This window comes from Homalodisca vitripennis, chromosome X (assembly GCF_021130785.1).
Source record: "Homalodisca vitripennis isolate AUS2020 chromosome X, UT_GWSS_2.1, whole genome shotgun sequence".
NCBI classification, from domain to species: domain Eukaryota; kingdom Metazoa; phylum Arthropoda; class Insecta; order Hemiptera; family Cicadellidae; genus Homalodisca; species Homalodisca vitripennis.
Window position 1 is genome coordinate 85,717,268 of NC_060215.1, and position 19,022 is coordinate 85,736,289.

A 19,022-nucleotide genomic window follows, 5' to 3' on the forward strand; every position below is an offset into this window, starting at 1 on the left:
TGAAAAGTAAGGCAAGATGAAGCATTCAACAGATCAGCTTAATTTAATGGAATGTTTTGAATAACTATATTGCTATGACCAAACATTTATAGTTATAGAATCAATGGTTAACCCTTTGCGGTCGGATGGCCCATGAGACTGGCCACACAGTTGTCAAATAATTTCATCACGAGTAGTCCTCGCCGCTCGCCTGGCCCGCCTCACTGCCCACGCCAGTCCTTGCGATATTTATCATGGCAGCCACTTCCCACCAACTCGGAATTGTTTTTACAGCAACCTTCAATGTTTACATAGGGCATTTAAACTTTAAATAACACAAAACCAATTATATTGAAACATGTGTTTTATTGATATGAACGCCAACACAATAAAATGAAGTACAATATACATTTGGTTGTTTTATTTAAATGACATTATATACTTATTTAATATTAAAAGAAATTACAGATTATACTGAGCCATGTAAAAACAACATGACAGTCTTTTAATTTAATCTAAGCCTTTTGTTGGAGTGATATATTTCAAAGCACTCGCCGATATGGAGTCCTGGATTGTTTGTGCAGGTATTGCAAAAGAAATTAGTTCCTTTTCTTTGCTTACCCAGTCTTCTATCACTGCAAACAAAGCAATCTTTACTTTTGCCAATGGATAGAGGGTAAGAAGGCAAATGTAACTTGCCATTCAGTCTTTCTTCTTCTGCAATACTAGATGGTCTCCCTCTCTTCGTTTGATTTCTTACATCCCCAACTAATTCTATTACCAACATTTTTCTGAAACAACGCTGTTGAATATTTTCCTCTTGATTCATATTATAAAGTTGACTATGCCAGTTTTCAATAGCCAAAAGAATACCTTCCTCCACCACTTGATGGCCTTTCTTGTAAAAGCATAAGAGGAAATGTATTGGTCTGAAATGTCGACCCCTCCCATAGCTTGGTTATATTCGCAAACGACGGTAGATTTCTTTACTTCTTCTATGACGTTTTGATTCTGTAAACGCCGAACTGTCTGGGTGATGTTATAAGCAAACAAAGTACTTCAGACTGCCACTTCTTTTTTGTCCTTCCACAATTTGTCTTCTTTTCGAAAGGTCTTTATTTCCCTTTTTTTCAATTTCAGCTTAGGAGTCTCTTTCTTGGCATTCTTCTTTTGCGGTTTTACAATTGTAGTCAGCCCACTTCTGTTTAACATTATAGTGCCTGTCAAATGAACCTTTATCTTTAGAAGTTCTTTTGCTAAGTCGATATTTGTGTACCACCGATCTGTGAAGACATGGAGGCCTTCAATATCAATATGATTGCTGGAATTTACCGACCAGATGTACAATAATTCTGCTTGTTACTCCTAAGTCTGGCCTATCCAGGCGGTCTGTTGTTGTTTTTCCAAAATATGGTTCAAGAGCACAGATGTACACAGTTAAAGACTCAGAGAGTACAAATACTTTGCCCCACTTAGTAGGCTTGTCCTTATTGTAAACCTTGAACATAATTCGTCCTTTGAAACCTATTGTGCTTTCACCAACACTTATTTCTTTTCTGGGACATAATGCTCTAGGAATTTTTTGTCCAGGTAGGTAGCCACATTTCTTACTTTAACTGAGCCTGTTAGTGTACCAGTGATAGAGCCAGAAGGAGGTGGGCTTATATGTAAATTCCAAAAGATTTGGAAGAATTGTTCTTCACTAAAGACATCCTTATAAAAGGGTTGGTAGTCCACCCAATTTGTTGAAAAGTAATCACTCATCGCTGGCTTTTCATTCATCCCCATGTTTATTATCACACTAAAAAAAGCTTTTAACTTTTGAAGTGTTACTTCTACCCATGACCGCCAGATTGATTTTTTCTGTAATGGCGTATTTTTCTGGATTTTTTGGCAGCATATCTATTTGTTTCTTTAACTATTTCAGTTAAAAGGCTGTCATTGAAAAATAATTGAAAAAACTGTAAACAGGTTGATGGTTTTTCATTACTTGAAAGTTTGTAACCACTATCTTGTGCCTATTTAAATTCACAAAAAATTGTATCGCCCTCAAACCATTCTTTCCATTCATTCTTCATCCACCCCTACTATATCTCTATTTTGTGCCTCGCCAACAACGTTATCGACTTCAAAAATTTGGCCCTCTTCTAATGGAAGAATTTCATCCTATACATCTTCTAATTGTTCTATAGCATAATCTTCTAAGTCATCACGATAATTAGATTGCACGTCACTATCATGATGTGAGTCAATATCACTAGATTCATCAAAGATTATTTTTTCATAGTCTTCATGACTTACAAGGTTATCCATGTTAACAGGATTTTATAAACTGTTGGATAACTAACACAATTACTAATAAACTTACAACAAATCTGCAGTTAGGCATAACCTTACTTTTACAAGGGGACAAAGTTTACTCGTTATTTTCAAGACAGTTTTTGGTTCACCACTATGTTTTCTTAAAACTTTAGAACTATTTACACAAATCACAAATAAAACCCATGTTAAAATCACGACTTAATTTTAACAATATCCAATTGATAAATAAACATAAACAAAACAATGTGAAGCCAACTACGTCAATCAGAGCAAACAGTGCCGATGGAACCGGCAACACAGCTGTGAATTTATATTTTGTTTCCAAGACTGAAGATGGTAAAATGTGATGAAAGGCATTTGTCTTTTAGTTCAATAATTTCTCAGTAGGTTTCAGCACTTCACAGACCTACTAGCACATGGTAAATATTTTAAAAACAGAATGCTTTACTGGCCAGTGACACAGGCCAACCGAGCGTAAAATGAAATCTATATTGGGCAGTCTCACGGGCCAGGCGATCGCTGAGGACAACTCTAATGAAAACAATTCCTACTAGTTGTGCAGATGGCTGTGGCTTGTCAGACTGGCCATGCAATCGCAGAGGACAAACTATAAATACAGTACCCGACCGCAAAGGGTTAAAATAAGGAAGAAAATGAATTAAATGAAAATGAAACTTTGCCCTAAAGGGGGTTCTGGCGTTGAGCTTATTCTACACCAACCCACAAAACAGTCTTGAAGTACTCAAGTGACGAGATCAAATGTTACAACCATTAATAAATGCTATTTATAAAAGATATTCCAAAAACTATTTTTATAACAAATAAAAACATTCATTGACTTGTACAAAAATATTTCTTTGCAGCGTTCAATTTCAATACTATTACTATTTAAAAGTATCTAGATTATGTCTGCGATTTCACAATATACACTATAATCACTCAACCAATAAATTTCTGCAAACATAACTGGAAAAATAGATAATTCTGTAACAAATAACATTAACAGTAATAACAAGTTGGAAGTTATGAATTATGGCATGTTAATACTCTTGGACTCCTACAGTAACTGCGATTTGGTCCAGATACCTGCTCTTCAGGGGCAGAAAGTATTTCTTGGAACTATCTACAGACTCACACTGAAACATACCAAACACATTGTGTTATTACTGTATCAAAACATTGGTTTGTAAATTAATAAGATAGCACTTACTGATTCATTGATCCAGCCATCAATGACTGTTTTACTTCATAAAAATGATTTGTTTAACAACTCTATAGATTCTTGAATTTTAATCACATCAAATAAAAATCTTTATTGTCTTTGGGCATATAGAAATCGTCATGGTCATCATTTTGTGTTACAAATCATAGCTTGTCATAGTAATGTTTATACCACTTAGGTAGGACTAGGCTAGTGTAAATTGATATATGAAACATTATTTTTGCTATGATCCTCAGAGAAAGAGACGAATTGTGCCCACACTTAGTCCTAAAAGGACCTTTGTGCCTCCCTTACTTATATTTGTGTCCTCAGAATCTGAGAAAACTATCCCACAAACTGACTCTCGCCCCATTATAATGGACTCCACTCCCTTTTTGGTGAGGATATCTGCTTTTTCATTTCCATTAATGAATTTATTTATTTGTTATATAAGATTTATTTAATATTATTTAGAGTTGAATTATGTAATGTTAACTATTTAGAATTGTATTACTTAAATATTATTGTATATTGTATTACCATTTGATATCAAAATGCTACATTTGTTTTCTTTTCTCAATATTAAATATTTACTTTGGTTTTTCAGTTATTTGTGGAAATAAATGTGATTTTGATTTTTTTATTGTTAATCTTAATTATTTGACTCAGATCAAAAATGAGGTCAATTTCTTTCGTATTTTAGAATTAATGTTATATTCTTGTAGTGATATTATTAATCTTAGTGTTACATTAGAAATGGACTTACAGTAATCAGGCAAGCTTCAACCAGACACACTCAGAGTAATCATTCATTTCCTCCCTATATGCATCTGTTTCCTTACTATTTCTGTGTATATCCCAGCTGTGAGGTATTTAGTCAATAGGTCAAACCAACCTAATTTAATACAGGTGCAAGAAATATATCTTACACAATTTAGTCTCCATAAGAGGTTAAATATAAGAACCGACCATGAGGCCCTAATAATTGTCAATAAAATAGTCTTTCATAATTTACAATCACTTGAAGTGAAATTGGTCTTAGGGTAGAGTTCTTTGTATGGTGTTAGGCCTAAACTAACACCATTAACAGCTGCATAGGGAATATATAACAACTAAAGTGTTTTGTGACACTCATCTGGAGTTTTAAGATGATCACCAGACCTATAGAACTTGGATACTCCGTATAATAACTTTTTTCCTCCCTACATGCATCCATTTCCCCATTATTTCTGTGTATATCTTTTAGCTGTATAAGAGAAATTTTTATTTGGTATAATAACGTATGTGTGTGCCAGAAAAAATTAAATTTAATGTATAACTTTAGTTTTTCATTTGCACATATTTTCTTTCTAATTTTCTTTGTGATATTGTAATTCTTTCACAATATCACAAAGCTTGATACAAATTCTTAGTTTTTATAAGATTGGTGTATTGTTTTACACATTAACTAGAGGACTAAAATTTGCAATTTTTTTGTATAATTACAAATAATTCCATCTCTTCTAAACAATTTTTTAACAGTGAACTTCTGTTCCATATTTTTATTATAATTTAAATTTAATGACAAGAAAAATGTTGGCAGGACATATATTTTAGCAAAAAATGGCTTGCAGAGTGTTGATAACCATTTTGAACTTCTAACATAGCACCAGCCATGTGTATTCTTAGAAGTTTTCAGGTTCCATTCTAATAGTTTCTAATAGCATGCAGTAAAAGAGAGCAATCAACATTTATGAACATGAACTAAAAGCATGAATACTCACTGTAGGCTCAGAAATGTTGAAATTTGAAAGAGGCACAGTTGGAATATTTGCTTCAACCCAGGGTTTCTCCCGAAACTTAGCATCAACAGGAAATAGATGACCTTCAGTGCTGAATATGTACTTATCAAAATGTTGATTAACATAGTTATCCTTATCAAATAGCTGAAAAAACAACAATTAGTTTATTAATACATTTTATACAAGCGTACACCCTTATCAATACTTTGGCAGGCTAAGATAAATAATAAGACATTATAAAATGTGTTTCAAGTAAACTAATTTTCCCTAACGTTAAGGGTGCTTTTTTTTCGCCCCTTAGCAGAATTTCAGAAAGATCTCATTTTGCAAGTTGAGCTGAAATCTGGGCAAAATCCTTTGCTAGCCGTAACTTGCTAATGAAGCATTTCCGGACCCATGTTTATATAAACGGTTTTCATTATTTTTTTCATGTAGAATGAGCCCACATAGTTTCCACATATCTTTGTGAATCACCCTGCATTTATGTACATACAGGGTGTTCACTAAAGTCACGAATTTCTTTAGCTGATAGTACTCTTCATTTGAAACAAAATATTTCATATAAGCATAGGTTGAGAAATGTCTTATTTAGCCACTAGCTGTCATTTTGTATGTTTTTATTAAAATATTGTTATCTGTAAAAGTATTTAAGCTAAAGAAACCAAATTTGGCACATATGTTTGAATACATAGAGGAAATTAAAACAAATTGTGTTATTTTCTTTAGTACATTATGCGCTGCCATTTCTGACTGGATCGTCGTATTCTGATGCGGTAGGCGGCGTTTCACTCTGTGCACTAGGCACCTAAAACAACCTGCCATTTCTGATTGGATAAACCTTTTGAGATGCGGTTTGCGGCATTCAACTTTACTAAGTGAGCTCTTTAAAATGAGGTATCACTCGACCCATGCTTTAATTTAAGATTTCCATGTTTTCCTCTGTGGGCCGTCCCCCCATGGTTGGCATGTCATGGTAACAGCAAGGAAAAATAGTTAACATGGCCATATGACACTGTGCAAAGTTTATACATGTTATCTGCTATGGTTTATAAAATATTAAGCCGTACCCAGACTTTTCAAACACCTTGTATAGTATATTTAAACTAATGTAAACTAATTTAACTAAATGTTTACAAAAATAACATAACTTCTACAACTTAAATTACAAGTTTTAAGGATTAAAGGATTTAATTAACCAAGAAACTTTACAAAAAAAAATTATGGAATTCTGCAGTAATGATGGAATTTTGGACTGGAAAAACAAAGTTACATCAAGACCTATAGTTGAAAGATGGTGATCAGTTAGCTCCTGGCAAACACTTGGATGCGATTTATCTTCAATGTGACTGATGTCTATATATATATATATATATATATATATATATATATATATATATATATATATATATATATATCATTTGGGCTTAGAGTATTCTTAAGTATATTAAAAAAGTTATTTTTGAGATAAAATGTTTTTTGTGACTATAAATTTTCATTTCATTCAAAATTCTGATAAAATTTCATGTTATAGAATGAAGCGGATATACATATAAAATGATATGTAATTATAAATTACAGAATACCATTAAAAACCCCTTTCAAACAATTAAGACATAAACTCTTAATGTTGTAAATCATTTCAAACAATTATCTTACAAATTAATACACTTTACTTTTAACAACTAAAGCAATTAAATATGCATTAGTTAAATCGCAACGATGTTTACAAAAATAACAAAACCTGTACAACTTAAATGACAAGTTAAAGTTAAAGGATTTAATTTAGCCAAGAAACTTTGCAAAAAAGATGATGGGGTTCTGCAGTATTGATGAAATTTAGGACAGGAAAAACAAAGTTACATCAATACTTATAGTTGAAAGATGGGGACCAGCTAGTTCCTGCCAAACACTTGGATGTGATCTACCTTCACCGTGACTGATGTCAGTTTAGGTGTTTCATGACTTAAATTTTGTATGATGTAGGTCTATACATAGTGGATTTCTATTTATATTAAAGAAAAATAAAACTTCTTTAATATTCGTACAGATGGCCTTTCTTTATTTTTCATATTGATTACTACGAATGTCAGGGTTTTTATGTTTTAAATTGGTTTCATATAAAAAAGTAGTTAAATTACATTTTTGTCCTGGATAAGTTTAATTACACTGCATTGGTGTGTCAATGCCCACACCATTCTAGGCATCACACTGGCATTCATCATGGTGACCTTCCCCCACTTGGAATTATTTTAACTAAAATCTGCAATGTTTACATGTGGGATTTTGAAATGAAATAATTAGAACGAATTCTTTACATGTCAAAGTATATATTTTTAATTTTGTACAGTAGGGTATTTTTAACCTATACAATAAATTTTAATGTCAAATATTTTTAAACTAGGCCTATTTGTTTATTTAAAAATTTTATTTGTTATCTATATAAAACTTGTTAATTTCTCTAAATTTTTTAATGAAACTTGTTATTTTTTTATTGTTATTTAATTTTAATATGTTGTCTGTTACATATATTTTTTTTAACGTAAACCTAAAAAAAGTCAAATGTTTTTGTTAGGCTATTTTATAATTATTGCTGAATTTTCAATTAGTTTGTAACCCAAACTAGGACTTATGCCAAGTTTGACTGCTACCAGTTTGTGATTGACAAAACCTGTTGGTAGATAATTTTGACGTCAATGCATGTAAGCAGCCTTATGACAATAAAGAGAGATTTGATTTGAATATAACTCATATTGATAAATAACTACAACTACAACTTGTATTACTATAAACTTAATAACAATATAGTAAATTCATCTAGTTCTGAAACAAATAAAATGTACTTGAGAACTTACCAAGTAAAGGTATTTAGTAGTTTCGCTGAGGAAGAATGACTCCATCCTATCTTCCAGACTCATATCAAAAACACTATGAACTGTGGCATATCCACAAACAGTCTTTGTATATTTATTTAAGTTCTCTAGGATCTCTTGACCAACATGCAGATAGAAAGGGCTCTTTGTAGCCTAAAATTAAAAATATAAAGATTAAGTAAATTACAATACAACACATTTATATTCCTACAATTGTTAACCCTTAGTGATCACATAGCCAGTTAACTGGCCACGCGTTACTCTAAGACCTCAGAATAACTACATGAGTTGTCCTCACTGCTTGGATGATCAGTGTCAATGCCCACACCATTCTAGGCATCAGACTGGCATTCATCATGGTGACCTTCCCCCACTTGGAATTATTTTAACTAAAACCTGCAATGTTTAAATGTGGGATTCTGAATTTAAATAATTAGAACCAATTACTTTGAAACAATTGTTTAATTACTACAGACAAAATAAATGGAAGTATAACATACTTTTGGTTTAAACGTGGAATTTAGATACTTATTCAATAATGAAAGGAATTACGGTTCATATTGCGACTTATGCAATCATCACTGTGGCAGATTTTTGCTGTATTGTTCTTTTAACTTTTTGCTTGAGTGGTATTTCTCAAAACACTCGCCGATATGGAGTCCTGGATTGTTGGAGCATGTTTCTGAAAAGAAATTAGTATTCTTTGCATCCCCGGTTTCCTATCACTGCAAACAGAGCAGTTCTTAGTTTTACCAATCTGTAGAGGATACGGCAAATGTAATTTGACGTTAAGTCTTTCGTCATCTACACTGTTAGACGGTCTTCCTCTTTTCTCCACATTTCGTACTTCCCCAACTAATTCTTTAATCAATATTTTTCTGTAATATCTTTGTAAACAAAATACTATCTCTTGAAAGCTGTCAGGAACTAAAGGCTTATCCATGTTGACATCTGTTAATAAACTGCAAGATAACTAACACAATAAAAAGCAAAATAGGTTAATCACAATATTTAAGACACAACATATTTTAATTCATGCAGTGACAATGAAATATCAAAAACTCTGTAACTTTCACTACCAGCTGGGACCGGACAAATACTTGTTTATTTCTAGTATTTGTCAAAGTCACAAACGGTTAAACGCAATGGAACAGATTTTTCATATAGCTCAATGTTTACTCAAAAGGTTTCAGCATTATACAGCCATCCTAACTCAAAACATTTCTAAATGGAGAATGTATTCCTTGGCCAGTGACACTGGCCATCCGAACGCAGAGGATAACCCAAGTGGAAACTAATACAACATTATGTGCAGATGGCTGTGGCCCGTCAGACTGGCCACGTGATCGTAGAGGACATACTAAAAATACTGTTCCGATCACAAAGGGTTAAGTGTGAATTAAATTTTTAAAGCATTGATACAACTGTATGACTTATGACTTACTTCAAACTGTGTTCTAAAGGTAGGAGTTGTGCGTGAATTCTAGGAATGTGGAGGAGGAAGTGACAATGAAGACTGAAACACAAGATCACATAGGTTTCTTCACTTATTAATAGTTTTACATGTTTTCTTAAATGAAACACTCAGTGAATATTGAATCCACTTAATATTTATTTATCTTATAAATAAATCTAAGTACAATACTTACAAACTTAAAACTAGGCTGGCTTTAAATAAAATTATTGTTAATAAAACTGTCACTAAATTATACTGTTACAATACCACTATCAACTATATTGCTATCTATTTACACATGAGCCAATTTAACGCTGGTACATTTAATAATTATTAAACCCAATTCCAACTGTAATAATAACAAGTATTACCACTAATTCTGTCATTTAACAAGTTCATTTCTAAAGTTCCACTGACGTGTTGTGTCACTACAGCTCCTTACGTGGTTATTGGCACTTTGAAAATTTACTAGAGAGGACAGATATACGGAAGGGACGGACAGATACAAGTGGTAAAAGGTTACAGTGCCCATCCACTGCTCATGTAAGGAGGGACGGTGATGGTCCAGATAAAGAAGCTGAACCAACCCACGGATTGCTATTTATCTCCAATAATGCTAATTCATCTATATATAAAATATGAGAAGAATTGTTCAACATCCATCTTAGAAATTAATAATTTTAGTAAACTCTCACACAACAGAAAAAAAAAACAAAAAGAAAAACTTACAAAAAGATACCATTAAAAAATATATCAGTTAGTCTGTATAGTGATAGCCATGGATACAACATGTATCACCTCCTTGAAAAAGAATTTAGCTCTAAATCGTGCACAATAAACCATCAACGGTTAAACCTGGTGCTCCTTTAAGTGAGGTAGTGAATGTAGTAAAAACGAATCATCTACATTTAAGGACAATGACTTTATTGTTATTATAGGAGGTACAAACGATGTGTCTAATTGTAGTAATGAGAGATAATGAGATTTGGCCTCAGTCCTTTTTCAAAAGAAAATATTTTCATTAGACGGAGTCAACATTAAAATTAGTTTTCCAAATTACAAAAAATGTAAAAAAAAGTTCTAGACTTGGATAAAAAAGATCATCAAAGCTTTAACAAAGGCGGGATTAATTTAAACAAAAAAGGGAAATACATAATTTGTAGGGAGATCAGATGCATGGTCAATTCATGGGTGAATAGAGCTGTCTCGGAACAAAAGACTATTGCCGGGATTACCATACCTCCCTTTTATCTGCACAGAGTAGTCCTGGTCCGTCAGGACACCCCTTTGAAAGCATTGCATTGCCCCCAACTCCCTACATGCAAAAAGACTCTGCTTTAGGGGACGTCATATCAACTGATAACCTCTCCAACAACCAAATCCTTTCTAATTTTATGATAATAATTTTTTAGGTCATTTGGAAATAGTTTAGAACAATTTGTTGTACTTGATTGTAAAAAAGATAGTATGGATCAATATGTTGCATCCAATGCTAACATACAATCTACAATTAGCGATTGTTTTCATACACACAACTTTCTAAATAACAATACTTCAAATGTTCATAAAATTCAAATGATTATTTCATAAAAATATAAGAGGTATAGCAAACAAAGTGGGGGAACTTGAGGCTGTGTTGTATGCCGAAAGGGTGGACTTTGTGTGTCTAAGTGAGCACTGGATGACGATTGATCTGGCAGCTTATCTTTCGGCCAGTGGCTACCATCTTGTATCGTCCTTCTGTAGGCAGGATCTTATCCGTGGTGGTATTGCTATTCTTACAAACGAAAACGTTCCCTGACTTGTGAAACCTTAAGATGACCTAACAAATCACAGTCAGGAACTTCATTTTGAGGTGGCGGCGGTCTCTGTCCCGGTGAACTGTGAACCACGGTTATATGTCTACATAGATCTCTGACAGACAGATTCCTAGAAGCTTTCTAATATGTTATCTAAACTTTTGAAAGAAAAGAACAGAATTCTTCTCTCAGGAGATTTTAACACTAATATTCTTGAATCGTCCCAGGACACCTCATCATTCCTGGACCTCTTGAATAGCTTTGATCTTATCCCTATGATACATGAAATTATGAGAAAATCTAAAAGAGGAGGGTCCTGTCTGGATAATATTATCACCAACTTTCATTGCTCTTACTTCAAGTCTCATGTTGTTCCTACATGTTTCTCTGACCATGAAGGTCAAATCATAAATTTTTTCACAGAGGAGCTGCTTAAATGTACTGAAGAGAAAAATGTTCATACAAGAAAATTCACTTATAATAACATTTTCAGAATATTTCTTCAAAGAGAAACTTGGGATAGTGTATTACTGGAACCATCAGTTGAAACTAAATTTTTTAAATTCAATGACATGCTCATGAACTTCTTTGATATTGTAAATAAAGTTCTGACTGGTCCTGGGAAGCCACGGTGGCTGACTGGGCAGGTGATGGAGAGCTGCAGGATGCCTATGTTTTGCAGCGTTGCAGTCCTCCTGAGCTACAGGCTTACTACAGACTTCTAGGGGGTTGTCACCGTAATCTTATCGCTGAAAGTAAATCCAGACAGGCCTTGCAATCTATTTCAAATAGTAACCCTGTTAAGGGAGCGGTATGCCATCTTTGGTAGTTTGGACAAGGGTGGTGAATTTCCCCAGAAGGACCTGATAGGTTGTTTTCGGTGGGTTATGGAACTGCTGAAATCATAGACTGACAAGCCTCATGGTGTGCTTCCAGGGTGCGCAAAAAACCCTTGAGGTTTAAATGCATGGCAGTAGGCCACCCCATAGAAGAAGAAGAACCCTGTTAAGGCAACTTGGGAGGTCATTAATATCTGTTAACCTAAAAAGACGTTTTCAAAAGGGGTGTGTAAACTGGAAATTGAGAGAGAGATAATTACCGACCCTTTCCTGATTGCTTCATCTCTTAATAACAATACTTTCACCAATGTGGCCGATAGATTGGCTCTTTCACTACCCCCGTGCACTAAGTGCTATCAACATCAACCCTCTGTCATTTTAAATACCTGCCAATCTTTATTTTTTTAAAAGGAAGCTACAATGAAAGCACACAAGCATTATTTCATTAAAAAATAGCAAATCAAACGATATTTTCAGATTTTTAAGTTCTCTTCTACAGGAGTTTGTTTCTGAACTCTCTCCTATTCTCTCTCATCTGTTTAATGCTTCTTTAAGTAAAGGGATATTCCCATCTGATCTTAAGGTAACCAAAATTATACCTTTACCAAAGAGTCCGAACAAAGTTGGATCCTGATTTCTTTAGACCAATAGCCATAATCCCAATATTTCAAAGGTATTTGAAAAAAATCATGCATCGAAGAATTTGTGATTTCCTGGAAATTAATAAAATTCTAACCAAAACTCAATATGGCTTTAAGCCTGGATCAAACACCGAACTTACCACAGTTAACTCTATAAAAAGAATTATACAATTTCTTCATTCTAGAGTCTTTTTTGTGACCTCAGCAGGACATTTGATGTTGTAGATCGTCATATACTTCTTGATAAACTTGAAAGATATGGATTTCGAGAATTAGTACTTCACGGTTTAAAACTTACATATTGGGGCGCGTTCAATGTGTTGAAATCCTCAATAATTCCCAGCAGTATTTTTCTGTTATCAAGACTGGAATGCCTCAGGAATCTATCCTTGGACCTCTACTTTTCCTCATATACATTAATGATCTTCCAAAACACATTAAAAGTCATTTCAACAGAAACATAAAACCTGCTGTCACTCTTTCCGCGGATGACACTAGCGTTATTCTAAATAACTGTCACTTTAGTACCCTGTTAGAAGGTTATACAGCCATACCATCTTTGATTTCTGACTGGTTCTGCACCAATAACCTGTTCTTAAACTTTTCTAAAACGAACATTGTGGAATTTTATTCCCAAACCTCCCAAAATGTTCCTAATATTTATACATTTGGTGGCAATCCAATAAGTAGCAATTTTCTGTAAGTTTCTTAGGGGTCCATCTTGATTTTGACATGAAATGGAATACCCATATAAACACATATTGAAGCAGCTAAATTCAGCTACATTCGCCCTGAGGTGCCTTTCTACATTTGCCTCCAAACAAGTTCTTAAACTTAGTTACTTAGGCTTATTTGAGTCAAAGTTGAGGTACAGAATAATATTTTGGAGATTTTTCTAGTGTAATCAACTTTAATAAGTATTCACTCTTCAAAAGAGAATATTGAGGGTCATCTGGGGAATGAGACCAGATGGAAGCTGTAGAGAGCGTTTCCGATCCAGCGGGATCTTAACCTTGGACTCCCTTCTCATTTTTCATTCTAGAATGTTTATTAAAAAAAAAATCTTTTTCCACATTTAAATCATGATCATAACACATGGCACAGAAATTACCTAATTTCAGACCGTTTCAGACTGACCCTTCTTAAAAACTCAGTTTATTACTTTGATCCTAAACTCTACAATTTACTTCTAAATGTAATCAAAATTCAAACAAATGTAAACAGTTTCAAAAATTATTTAAAGGCTTACTTGATCGAGAAGGCTTTCTACAGTCTCCACGAGGCTCTCGTGATACACATGTCTTTTATTAGACCGATTGTTTTTTGTAGTAGGAATAATTTTTAAATTATTACAAGAATGTACTGTGCTTTACATTTAGATTGTATGCTCTATTCAGTGTGTTCAGTAAAACTAGTTCTGTTTGATGGCTTAGGTAGCATTACTATACTACTGTTTTTTTTTTTAATTAATAGGGCTGAAGGCCAGGTATTGTTACTAGTTGACAGGAAAATCAGCAGGATTACCTTGAAAACTATCTTCTAGGCTCCTCTGATTCACATGAAAGTACACATTTTTTTCACATAATTAGAATTTTTCGATTGCGCTGCAATTTTTCTCAACCGGTAAAGAGAATTCTAGTTGTCTGTTCACTTTGAGTTACAAAATCACTGTGGGAAATAGATGTGTCAATTCACTTCTTTCTCTACATATCACTGAGTAACTGTTGACAATGTAAGAATACTATATTATATACTTACATGGAAACTTTTAGCCTGCTGAAGGACATGGTGGGAGGGACTTAATTCAGGTTTAGGTTTGGAGGTTTCTTGATTTTTTTACCCATTGGTATGCTATTTCCCACATCTTCACTGTGAGAGATTGCAGTTTGTTTGTAATGATGTTAATGTTGTGGATTTAAAACATTTATTGGTCTGTGATGTGGTTTGCAGCATATTGGTGGACTGGTTTGTTCTTGTAACCTACTTTGACATCTTGTCAATGCATATTCATTCTTATCCTTACGTTATTGGTTGAGAGGCCAATATATTGTGCAGAACAATGTTGGCATTGGAGTTGGTAAATTAAATTTTCTGTAGAGCAGATGTTGTGTCCTTTTATCTTAATCTCCTTTGTTGGACCTCCTTTGTTAATGTCCTTTGTTGATGTGCATGTGAATGGTGTCAATTGGTTGGTTTATGGGACATGTCTTTCAGGTTTGGTTACTGCAAGAGAATGAACCTTGGCGGTTTTTTTACTATTAGGTGTATTGCAATTAAGGATTTTAGGATTGACAAGTAGATTTTTCAGATTAGGCGGTTGTTTGAAAGTGCCAGTGAGAGCAAATGTTACAAAATCTTTTGTATGAAAAGAGCCTTGTAAAATTTTCAAGTCATCTTTTAATATGTAATTTAGTTGTTAGTTGTTGTAACCCTTAAATGTTGTGAGAGACAAGAACTTATCAGATTTGGATTTTGGTAGGGGTCTGTTGTTGGATTGGGCAAGACAGATTTGGCTCCGGACTAAGTTCCGTGGGTACAAAAGCTTCAGTGATGGTGATGTTGAAAGTGTTACATTCATTTTTATTGGAACATATGTGCAGTCCTCTTATTGCTTGGCTGAATGGAATCGGTCCTTTGTTGTCATTAAGGTGGTAACTGTTGAAATGAAGGTATTGTAGGTGGAGTTTATTGGTTTGAAATGAACTCTAGTCTCTAAAAGACCACTTTCCAGTTTAATGGTGACATCTAGAAAAACCAAATTAAATTGATTTATAAATTGGTTAATAAATTGGTATATAAATCGGTAAATTGTTAATAAATCGATCTGTGGTGGAGGCTGTATAGGTAAACTGCAGGGAGCTGAATTTGTTAAGGTTTTCTAGAAAGTTGTTTAAGGAATCTTGCCCAGAAGTCCATATTATTAAAATGTTAATAAATTGGAACTAATATGTTGGGAGGATAAGTCGTTTATTCAAAAGGCCTGCTCTAGCTGGCCCATATAAATATTGGTGTAATATGATGCCATTCTAGTGCCCGTTGCAGTTCCTTCCACCTGCAGAAAATTCATTCCTTCAAACTGGAAGTTGTTTTTCCGAAGTATAAACCCTGCTAGGTTTACAAGGAAGGCAGTTGATAGTTCTTGTTTGGGTGTTTGTCCAGAAAATATTACAATGCTGTGAGGCCATGGGTGTATGGGACATTTGTATAAAGAGAATTGACATCTATGATTACAAGAATCATAATGGGTGATAATGGGAATGATTTGGTGCTTAGGCATTCCAGAAAATAGTTGGTGTCCTTGATATACAAAGGCAGTTTAGTGATTATTGGTTTTAACTAGGAATTTAGGTATGCACAAATTTATTCAGTGACAGAGTTACAACTAGCAATTATGGGTCTTCCAGGAGCCTTGTGAATTTTTGGCAAGATGTAAAACTATGGTTTGGTTGGGTTTCCAGGTTTTCTTTTGAGATGTTCTGGTGGGGGGGCCTCCCACTCAAGCCAGGTTTGAGGTTCTGTGTTCAAATTCTCAGTAGGGTTATGGTTCAATAACTTGTAAGTAGAGGTTCTCCTTCAGTGATTGTAGTGCAGATCTTTCTTCTCTAGCGAGATTGTGTATTTTAGGTAGCATGTCTTGGAAAGTCGGTGCAGTATGATTTGCATAATATAGTTTATGTACAATTCAATGGGGTGGTCTGGAAGTGATGGTGGATGGTCCCAATTGGAAGCTGGTTTGAATTTCTTAAGGCAGTCATCAGGCTGCGGTAAGTTGTTGAAGGCATCAGGGTGTTGGTAAATGTTATATTGTATTTTTAAATTCCTGGCAAATGAGAAGATCTTAGCTGAGTCTGAAGAGATCTTTTTGGTTGTGGGAGGAAATGATAGTCCTCTGGATGCAGTGCAATCGAAAATGTATCGATGTTTTTACTTTTTATTATTGTCATACTCAGTATAACATGTTAAATACTTTTCTGTAATATTTTTATAATCATTGTGTCTTTCATTTGCAGCAAGATAGAGCACAATGAAAACGTTTAGTAGCAACAGATTTTACCACTGATGAAAGTAATAAATGTTTTAGCGACTGGTAGGTTCTTTACTGCTGATAGCTTTTGTTCAACAAATTTAGACATTAATATACAAATTTTTTAAAATCTACAAAATATTTGTCTACTGTATTTACCTTGAAAGATTTTTGTTGACATTTTATCAAAATTTATTACAAAATAAATGTTAATAAATTATTGTTTAACTTCTGATATACTTGAAGTTTGCCTTTTTCATTATAAATAGGTTCTACCAACTACCAACATAAGAAGTTTGCTACTAAAGGGTAAAGAAATTGCAGCTGAACATTTGGATAAATAGTATGAAGATGTATGTGAAATGCATAACTTAAAGCAACAAAAACTAATTCTTCTCTCTAATACACCAGGACGCATACTCTTAAAAATACTCTATTAGTAAACTCAAGTACAGGAGTGAACCAGAATTGCTTTGTATTTTTTTACACGAATGCACATACACAAAAATTGAATACAAGTTTATTTGTTCTCCTATTTCCTATTCAAGTTGTGAATAATTAATAAGACGTCATTGAGAGAAAATTTTTAATATTTTGGTCTTATAAAAATATTTATTTAACATTGAATGTTTTATATTTATTAGTTATACACAATTAATTAATTTACATTTAACCCTTTTACTGCCGGCCATTTTTTTATTGTACCAGTCAAAATTGCCAAGGAGGAAAATCGCTGTTGTGCATTCATTTACAAAAAATGCTGTACCTTTTTTATTTTTCATTAGATTTGCATGAATTTTTATTTTATTTACTCGTATTTAAATGTTGTTTTTTAAATAATAAAAAGACATTTTAATTTGAAATAAACTCATTATTTAATTTTAAAAATGATGTCAATAAAAAATAAATAAAAATTGTGTTTGGCATCTGATAATTTATTTTTAAAATTATACTAAAATTATGAGCATGATATCATAATAAACTAGAGCAATTGCTTAGAACATATACCAAATTTGAAGGTGCTACCTTGAAACATAGCTGCACTATGAGGATTTTCCCAAAACTGGTAGGCCTCCTCTAGCTGAAGGTAAACTTATCTGTGCCACATCCCCCTCACTATCTAATAACTCCTCATTATCTGATGGTAAGATAAAGTCAGGATCATCATCAGTGTCATCCACATCACTTTGATTGTCATCACTAGCCCTAACACTAATATCAGATTCGTTCTCGGCATCTGAATCTGACAAATTCTGAAGGAAATTGTCACTCAGTTCGTCTTGCACTTGTACACCACCATCGATTAGACTGTTAATTATTGTTCCCTCACTCACAGGAGAGTTATATGTAACTCTTTTACTCATTTTATCCTTGATCAACAAAAGTAACACTTTAAAAAACTTTCGATAACATTGTAAACAACAACAATGAACAAAGATTTCAGTAACATAACCCGATCAACTGGTTTTGACAGCTGTCTAGGTAGTTTGTCAATTCTAGTCAAAGACGACGAAAATAGAAATCCAAAGTTCTTCAAATGGCTTCTTTCATTATCCTATGCTCCTAAACAACCAAAATACTGAATATTTCGGCATTTGAACATAACAGTAGCCAGTAACAATAAAAAAAACAGACGTCCGACATATCTGCAGTAAAAGGGTTAAACACTCAATTATTAAAATAATAGGAAATAAAAAAAGCTTATCATGTATGTTATGACCAATAACAATAAAATGATATATAATTATGTCATTGATTCTGAACATTCAATATTTTATGTTGTATAATAATTTTGAAAGCATTTTGAGTGTAACCTCAGGAGGAATTGTTACCTTAGATCTTTAAGGTAACTACTGTACGATTTATTTGCAGTTGTTAGTTGAAATAAAACTGAATCAGTTAATTAACTAAATAAATAAAAAGCAACAATATAGGGTTTTCTGTTTATACAAGCACAAGAGAGATCAAAATTAGAAGTAATCTGCATAAAATTGTGCAATGCTTGTTGTCTAATCGACTTTTGATTAACTCTTTTAAATCTAAATGTATTGTTTTTTTTTTACTATCACCTCTCCAATGAGCATCAAAGGCATGAATTTAATTTATTTTG

The 19,022-nt window shown here is 33.3% G+C and overlaps 1 protein-coding gene across 1 annotated transcript in view; it reads right to left on the reverse strand.

The window, feature by feature from the left end:
- Window positions 1-3,093: 3,093 nt before the first annotated feature.
- LOC124369298 (ER degradation-enhancing alpha-mannosidase-like protein 1) overlaps window positions 3,094-19,022 on the reverse strand; it is a 146,172-nt gene continuing 130,243 nt past the window's right edge. The window contains exons 8-10 of the mRNA XM_046827234.1: window positions 8,136-8,306; window positions 5,266-5,427; window positions 3,094-3,437 (exon numbers count right to left, since the gene is read on the reverse strand). Coding sequence (XP_046683190.1) covers window positions 3,342-3,437; window positions 5,266-5,427; window positions 8,136-8,306 — 429 coding nt within the window. The 3' untranslated portion in view covers window positions 3,094-3,341. The remainder of the gene's footprint in view (window positions 3,438-5,265; window positions 5,428-8,135; window positions 8,307-19,022) is intronic.